Raw genomic sequence first — 8958 nt, 5'->3', positions numbered from 1 at the left:
ATCCAGTCCAACAAGAATTGATAGAAATTGCCAGAATCTTTTTTGATTACCTAGTAGAATTGTTATATATAAATATATTAATAACTAATTTTAATCTAGTTAATTTTAATGTACGAACAATATTTTTATATATATTTTTTCTCTTGTGGTAGATTTTTTATATTTAATTTAATACTGTGGAGAAGAGAGTTGTTCTAATAGGAGTTGGAACTTGTTCATCAACTTCATGATAGTTTAAGGCAATCGAAGACTCTTTTGAAAGAGATTACGAGCTATAGTTTCACAAGTTCGATCCAAAAAAAGGTTGATATTTCCGAGAATTGAGTTTTTTGAATGGTTTATTCTAGTCGGTAGGTTAAATATTAAAAAGAGGTTGAGTAGATTAGGCGTTATTCACCAAGGTGATAATAATATATATATCCTGTGTAAAAAGGAGATAGAATTTATTCATCATTTGTTTCTATTATGTGGGTTTATGTGACAGATGTAGTGTGTTTGGTTGAGGTATTTTCATAAAGTTTGGATTGTCCTAAGAATTATTAAAGGCCTATTTGAGCATTGGATTGATATGCCTAATAGAAAAGAAGAGTAAAAGATGTGGCTGACTGTTTTGTAGTGATTTAAAATATTTTAAAATATTTAGTTGGAACATAATGATAAAATTTTTAACAATAAAAAAGCAAGTATTGAAGTCATATAAAAAAGGATGTTTTTGAACTATAAAAAATATACTAATATTGATTCTATATATTGATTGTTGATGATAATGTTAGAAATCATAGAAGATTAATAATTGTTGTATTTAAATTTATTTTTTTGTTGTTTATTTGTTGTTTCACTTTAGTACGTAGAATTTTTTTTTTATTTAAAAAAAAACATATATGCATGTTGCAACTATATTAGATATCTAAAAATATTATAAAGATCAGATAGACAGACATAGCAAATATAAATTCTAATTGGTGTGACCAATGAGATTATTATACATTTTTTTTGAGATTATTATAGAATATGATAATGTTATGTACACTTTAGGGATGATTTCATTACCATTTTTACTATTATGGTCATTTTCTACACGTAAGACCTGGCCTGTGTTCTTTTTTTCTTGTGGCCATTAATTTTTTTAAATAAAAACAGAATGAAATTAATATTCTTTTTAACCAGTTATTTTGTTTCTCTATTTCCCTCTCTTGTTAATTAAAAAGTTAGAGTCGCTAATTATTGGAGATAAAATTAATGATAGTGATAAACAAATAGTACCACTCATAACAAGTTTAATTAATCTCCTCAAATAGTGATATAGAGGCTTAAAACGGTGGAGAGAATACGGTTGGTTGGCGCCATATGCATGGAGCAAGAAAGAATTTTATTGGTGACGCATACAGAGTATACGATTTATTTAATTAAACCAACTTAGGGAAAGTTATGGATGGGAGTGAGAATGATAAGGATGGGAGCTTGAAGGGGCTGTTTGGGCCGAGATTGTAAGGGACTCCAGAATCAACGATCCAAGCATCACGCTCAGTATGGTTAGAGATCTCATAGAACCTTCCAGGGTAGTATAGATCAGCCTCGAGAGAGGTGACGACCCTAACACCAGGCCATGTGACTCTACCTTTTGTAACAGCACCAGGTCCCCTGTTGTTGTATTCAAGATACGTGCATGTGTCCCTGAATGCCGTTCCCATCCACGGCATGTACCCTTCTGGACTGAAGATATCATCAATATCAGAGTCCATTATCACAACCTTGGAGAACAGTCTCCATGGCCTTCCAAGGTACGACACCTTGCGGGGCAAGCTCTTCAACTCTGGTGTGCCCGTGAAGTGGCAGTCCTGGAACACCAGGGCGGTTGGGCTATCAATCTTGGTCCTTCCACCAGCAGTGACCATGCATTGTTGGGTTTCCAGGGGCTTCCTCACAATGAAGGTGCAGTTTTGGAACACTCCCGCTGCGTCACCAAACACGAAGTCAATGGTGCCCGTCACCGTGCAGTCGCGGTAGTACTGCCTCTGTGATTGCACGTATAGCGTGTCTTGGTATCCATCCATGTGGCAGTTGTAGAACACTGCTTGATCTGCTGTCACGCGGAGTGCCACCGCTTGGTGCTTCTCCGCTCCTGCTGTGTTCTCAAACCCAACATTTACCGCCATGAAGTTAGCGGCATTTACACCTGCAAATACAAATATTAATGAATGGTTATATATATCTCTCACATGAATAAATAATTATATCTCTAGTTAATAAGTAAAATACTCACTGAAAGTTGAGGTGTAGTAAGTCTGGAGACCATCAACATAATTCTTGCTGCCGGAGAATCTGGTCTTTGTGGGGCCATCTCCGATAATGGTGACGTGGGACATGGACTTCTGCAAGTTAACATACTCCTTATAGATGCCTGCCTTGACGTAGATGACGAAACGCTTCCTGTTGTTCTTAGGAACAGTCTGGAGGGCCTCCGTGAGAGTCTTGAAGTTTCCGCTGCCGTCCTGAGCCACAACACAATCGGGTTTCAGACGAGTGGGGTCTTCCAGAAGACTCCTTCGGCCTTGCTCGATCCACGAAGGCAAACCCTCATCCACGTCAGACAGAAGCCTCCTGCCCGCGGGGACTGGGGATGGGGCGGCGGCACTATCCCCGAAGAAGGCATCCAAGTTGAAGCTCTTGTAGATCTTGCTGGCGCCATTGATGATATCCAAGGCGTTGCTGCTTAGCTGGAGAGAGGTGTTCAAAACCTTAGCCATCTCCTTGCCAGCTTCGGTCGGAACGTTCTCGAAGGCTTCCAAGCAAGTTTGCTGGTGAGCGAGTGTACCGGCGATCCAAATCTTGAGGTCATAAGCGTACTGACCGATCCTTCTCAGCTCGAACTTCTCCATCATGTGAACAGATCTGTGGATATCGTCAATGGCGTAACCAAGAACCTCCTTGCAAATATCCAACGCCTGTTTGCTCCTGTCGTCGCTCACCAACTTTTGGACGAGGCTTGAGTCGTTGATCTGATTCTCAATTTCCTCCGCGGTGGCGTTGAAGGCAGCAATGATGAGTTGTTTCGTGTCGGTGGTGCCGTTGGCGGTGGCCTTCTCGAGGCTCTTCTCGCACCTGTCTTTGAACTCCGCTGATTCGCAAATCACATGCACGTTCTTCTGGTTCTTTACAATTGTGTTTGTGTTGGTGCTGCTGGTTTCTTCTTCTTCCATAGCGCTCTTGTCAATTCCCACTGCAACGCAAGCAACCATGGCCACGAGGAGAATGGAAGAGACGCTAATCAAGGCGATCCTCTTCTTCCTCTTCTTATCGTCCATGGTGTTGAAATGATCACCCGCCATCCTGATTCCTGAGTGATATTGAATTGAAGCTAAGGTTGTGATGCCTACACCTAGCTACGACCTAGGGATGGATATCTACGATGACGAAGATGATAGAAGAGTAAAACTTGTTGGCCCTTTGGGCTATGGCTTTTCTTTCACAGCCCGAGGGGCTATATTCCTTTCAGGCCATGTGTGCCTTCAATTTATACATACACCATACACCTTCAAATTCGGGATGAGCTTGAATCCGTTGCTAAACTTGGCAAATCACAAACATATATAGCCATTCACTATTTTTCATCCCTCTAATTCTGTAGTAAATTTAACAGTGGTAATATATAGGACCTCCTTAAATCGTGGACTTACAACAACATTCAAGCTGTCCATATTGCAAATTATGGATAGATCGTGGTTATATATTCGGTTACATGTAACTACTTTCTGATACCAGACTATAGCTATGGCTTTTTTAATTGTATATATATAGTAACTTCTCTGTATCATACCAACTTAATCAGTAATATTTAATTGGAACTTGTAAGTTTCGATCTCAGCTTCTTCTGGTGTATACTGGCCGATAAATAATTAATTTTTTAGGGGTGTAATTAGGAGAAAATAATTTACAGTAGTTTGATGTACTTGGAATTTAGTATATGAAGAGTAGTAGGGACAGTAACTTTTGTGATTTGTAATTATTATATAGCTATCAATAATGATTTAATGGTGTGAGATTAGTGTGAAATTTCATTCAATGGTTTATTTTTTTGTTGGTTACATGCTGACCAAAATTTAATAAAATTGATGGCTCCTAAACTTCTCCTTTAGTATATATATATATATATATATACTTACTCAAACTGATACTGATGATGAAGCTCTATATCATTATCATTTATCCCATCCCATAAGATATCCTATATGAGTATGAATTTAATTAATTGAAAGTTATTCGAAATTGGAAATTATCATGTTAAGAATCTTATCTACTACACCACTTTGTAGTATATATTGATTATTGAAAAAGTCTAGGGCCAGCAGTTTTATTGAATTTTGGCCAGCATGTAACTAGCAGAGGAAGGTGAGCCATTGGATGAAATCTCATACCAATCTCATACCATCAAATTATCATTGATAGCTAGTTGATGGCTAACAATCACAAAAATTGCTGGCCCCTAGCATTACTCTTGATTATTTTCTTTTAAAAGTAATCATATAGTTGACACAAAATTATTATAGAGGCCACTAGATAAAGACGCTTAAAATAAAAAAAAAAAGATTTTCTTCAAAAAATTTTCGGTGTTCCTTATCACATATTATTAAATTCTTCAAAAGATTTTCTTTCCAAAAACAATAAAAAACATTTAATTTGGATTAAAACAAAAAAGGTAATAGATTAACTATTAGATTTTTTTAAAAGATTATTTACATAAAAAAATATATCACATTCATCAATATATATATATATATATATATATATAAAACAAACTCTTAAAATTTTTATAAATAAAAAAATAATTAATTTTTATTCGTATAATATATAAAATAATTACTATATTATTATTATATTATAGATTAAAATTTACTAATTTAAATTTTGTTTTTATTTTTAATATAAGCATTAGAAGTAAATAATTTTTTTATAATAAGATGTAATGCAACAAAATATATATAATATTAATTAGTTTTTAAAAAATTCTGAAAAGATGATTTTTTTTAATAAAGTGTTATTAAAAAATTAACATTATAAAAACTAATTTCAACCAATATGATATAATAGGTTATTAAATATATTTAATACAAAACACATTGAATATAAATTTTTATTGAGTTTAAATTTTAAATAATTTTTAATTGAATTTCAAATATTTTTATTTTAAAGAGTTAGAATATTTTAACATCATTTTTTTCGTATCTTTTTAATTGAGTCTTTGATTTTTTAAATTATAAACCTTATTTATAATTAAGAGTAATGTTTTAACACCAATTAGTCACACATATAAAAATACAAGAACAATTTTATTGTCATAATTATAATCTAACTTTATAAGCAATACAATACAATGAAACTATATATAAGTAATATAACTAAATTTTATCTACATCTATAATCACATTTCATAAATAATATAATTAAATTATATTTATGTTTATAATTAAAATATGAATAAAAATAAAAAAAATTATCAGGATGGTTAATTTTTTTCGTTCATAATTTTTTTATTATTTTTGTTGTGAAAAGTTTAATTATTTTAATAATTAATTATTTTTAAAAAAGATAATTGAATAACACAAAAAAGTCTTATTAAAAGTAATCTATTTATATATGATTAAAAAATAATTGAATAATTATATACGGTAAAAAATTAATATTATTAAAAAATAAAAATAAAATTTATTTTAAAATTAAAAAAAATTTATTTAAAAATAAAATTAAAAATCATGGTTTTTTTTCTTTTTTCCAAAATTTATCTACGAGTAATTCTATAAATATTTTATGATGAATAAAAATATTAAACTCGTACTAAAATTTATTCTAATAAAATTTATTTTTATTCTACTAAATGTTAAATAAACTATTAAAAAGAATTTTGTTTCCTCCATTAGAGAAGAATGATAAACTTCCATACTTCTATTATGTTATGACAATAATTTGGCCCGTTATTTTTTAATGTACATAATAATAATAATAATAATAATAATAATAATAATAATAATAATAATAATAATAATAATAATAATAATAATAATAAACAAGTATATTACAGTAAAAAAAGAAGCATGTCACCAAATAATTTATCATCCGAATTATATATGAATCAAACTGATAATATGAGGGGCTAACACTACAAAAATCGATAACAAGGTTAGAGACTTACAAAACTTTTCTTAAGATCATAAAAAAAACTTTTATATTTGTGTGATATAAAACAATTATCATATTATTATTATTATTATTACTTTATATATACATGAGCAAAAAAAGTTTAACTGTTTTAAAGTAAATTTTTTTTTTAATATTTGATTAAATGTTCTTGTATTTAGTACTTTTTTTTGCAATTCCTCTTAGTTAAAAATATAATCATTATAATTTTTTAGTTATTATTGCTATGGGTGTTTACAGATGGGATATGACTGAAATTTCGATCCAATTCGCACTAAACTCATTAGATCAAATTCGATATTCGCACTTTTTATGTTTGGATCAGATATCAAATATATCCATAAAATAAAAAATATTAAAAATTTTTATTTTTATAAAAAAAGTCAATAATTTTTTTATTTACTTTTTTAAACATATTTACTTCTATCTTATTAGAGTGTGGATCCGATTCGATCCAATCCGATCATCTTACAGATCAGATCAGCTGGTTCGACCGAAAAACTAGTGAACCGGACTAAAACCGGACCCTAGTTCGATTTACACTTTGGACCATTTAAGGAATAAAACCGGTGTGAACCGGTTGATAAACCCCGTTTTGACGGTTTATCTTGTATTGATTTTAAGAGCTTTTATCACCTTTTACCCACATTTATTCAATGAAATAGCATAGTTTTGTGATTGTCTCCTTATTTGTGCTTAGATGTGAAAACATGCTTTTCAACCCTTAATTTGATGGTTTTAATCTCCCTTTGATTCCACTAGATGCCTTGATATGTTTGTTAGTGATTTCATATTGAAAAGGCTAGGAATGGATCAAAGGAGTGAAGAGGGAAAGCATGCAAAGTGGAGAAATCATGAAAAGTCAAAGAAGTTGAACTCGCCCATGGACGCGCGCGCGCACCTGGCGCTTGCGCGCACCTTGCGAATCACCCCATGGACGCGTACGCGTGCTGTGCGCGTACGCGTCGGTGCTGGTTTATGATTTTTTAATGAAAACGTGACCAACGAATTCTCAAGGGTGGTTGGGCCCAATATCAACCGACTTTGGCGCCTAAACTGCTATTTAAAGCCAAGGATTGAAGAGAAAGGGGATTCCATTCATTACACACACATTAGGATTAGTTAGAATTAGTTTCTAGAGAGAGAAGCTCTCACTTCTCTCTAGAATTAGGATTAGGATTAGTTCTTAGATCTAGGTTTTAATCTTTGATTTCTTTTACTTCTACATCTCAATTCCTTGTAGTTACATTCATCATTCTTCCATTCTTTTCTTGTAATTTCCTTTATGTTGTTCTTATGTTTTGTTGTAGATCTACTTTTGTTCCTTCCTTTCTCTTTCAATTCAATAAGAGGTAATTCATGTAGATCTTTTTTTCCTTTAATTTTTGTTGTTAATTCTTTACATTTGATTGTTGTTAGAATTAATTCTTGTTGTCAATTTACTATGCTTTCCTTTTATGCCTTTCAAGTGTTTGATGAAATGCTTGGTTGGATTTTAGAGTAGAGTTTTATGTTCTTGGCTTGGAAAGGTAACTTAGGAACTCTTGAGTTACTAATGTCTAAGTAATTGATGATTGGAATCCATTAACTCTAGTTCTCACTAATTAAATTAGTGGAGAGTTAGGACTTATGGACTAGGATTGATATAGCTCATTTGACTTTCCTTTACTACTAGTTAGAGGATGATTTAATGAGATTAATCCTTGCCAATTCTCATATTGTGGTTAGTGATTAGGATAGAGATCCTTGACCACCAACCCTTGCCAAGACCTTTTTAGGCCTTAGTTTACTTTCTTGCCATTTATCTTTCATACTTCTTATCAAAACCCCAAAATAATTCACAACCAATAACAAGACACTTTATTGTAATTCCTAGGGAGAACGACCCGATGTTTGAATACTTCGATTTATAAATTTTAGGGGTTTGTTTTAGTGACAAACAACCTTTTGTATGAAAGGATTAGTGATTGGTTTAGAAACTATACTTGCAACGAGAATTCATTTGTGAAATTCTAAGCCGTCAAAAATCCAATCATCAAAATGGCGCCGTTGCCGGGGCATTGCAATGGTATTATGTTATTTGTTATTGTATATATGTGAATATTGTGAATAGCTTGCTTTTTAGATTGCTTGTTAGCTTTTGCTAGTCTTAGTATTTTGTTTCATTATTTCTTATTAGTTTTTGTTTCTTATTTTCTCTTGCTACCATGAATTCTCATTTTGGCTATGAGTGTGATTACAATTATGTTGTAGGTGATGAGAGCTACAATGAGGATGTGTATCAAGGATGGGACAATCAAAGGTGGGAGGAGCAATGCGCATATGATCAATCTTCATGGCAACAACCTCCACCAATGCACTATGAAGAAGAGCCATTTTTTGATGCATATCAATCCAATGGCTATGGTGAATCTCCTTGTGATTTTCAAGAACCACCACCATATGCCTATGAATCATATCCTCAACATAGCCCTCAACCACACTCACAAGCCCATTTTCACCAACCACCTTCATATGACCCTAACCCATATCCATCCTACCAACAACCATATGAGCCATATGAACCACACATAGAGCAACCACCACAACATCAATATTTTCAAGAGCTACCCCCTCCATATTATTACCAAGATGAACCACCTCCAATAAATGAAAATTTTCAACCACAAAGTGAATACTACCTTCCACCACAACCTCCCATGGAAGAATACTCATATCCATTGAACCAAGAGCCACATGATCCTAATCATATTATCCAAGAGGAAC

The 8958-nt window shown here is 32.6% G+C and overlaps 1 protein-coding gene across 1 annotated transcript; it reads right to left on the bottom strand.

Moving 5' to 3' along the window:
• Positions 1-1214: 1214 nt before the first annotated feature.
• Positions 1215-3473, bottom strand: LOC112703685 (pectinesterase/pectinesterase inhibitor). Its single transcript, XM_025755246.3, has 2 exons — positions 2264-3473; positions 1215-2176 (listed from the first exon to the last, which is right to left on the bottom strand). Exons 1-2 carry the CDS (start codon positions 3327-3329, stop codon positions 1407-1409), a joined length of 1836 nt encoding a protein of 611 aa, XP_025611031.1. The 5' UTR covers positions 3330-3473; the 3' UTR covers positions 1215-1406.
• Between the last annotated feature and the right edge of the window lie 5485 nt (positions 3474-8958).

Source organism: Arachis hypogaea, chromosome 1, assembly GCF_003086295.3.
Source record: "Arachis hypogaea cultivar Tifrunner chromosome 1, arahy.Tifrunner.gnm2.J5K5, whole genome shotgun sequence".
Classification (NCBI taxonomy): Eukaryota; Viridiplantae; Streptophyta; class Magnoliopsida; order Fabales; family Fabaceae; genus Arachis; species Arachis hypogaea.
The sequence above is the reverse complement of the archived record's forward strand: the minus strand, read 5'-3'. Positions and strand labels throughout refer to the sequence as shown.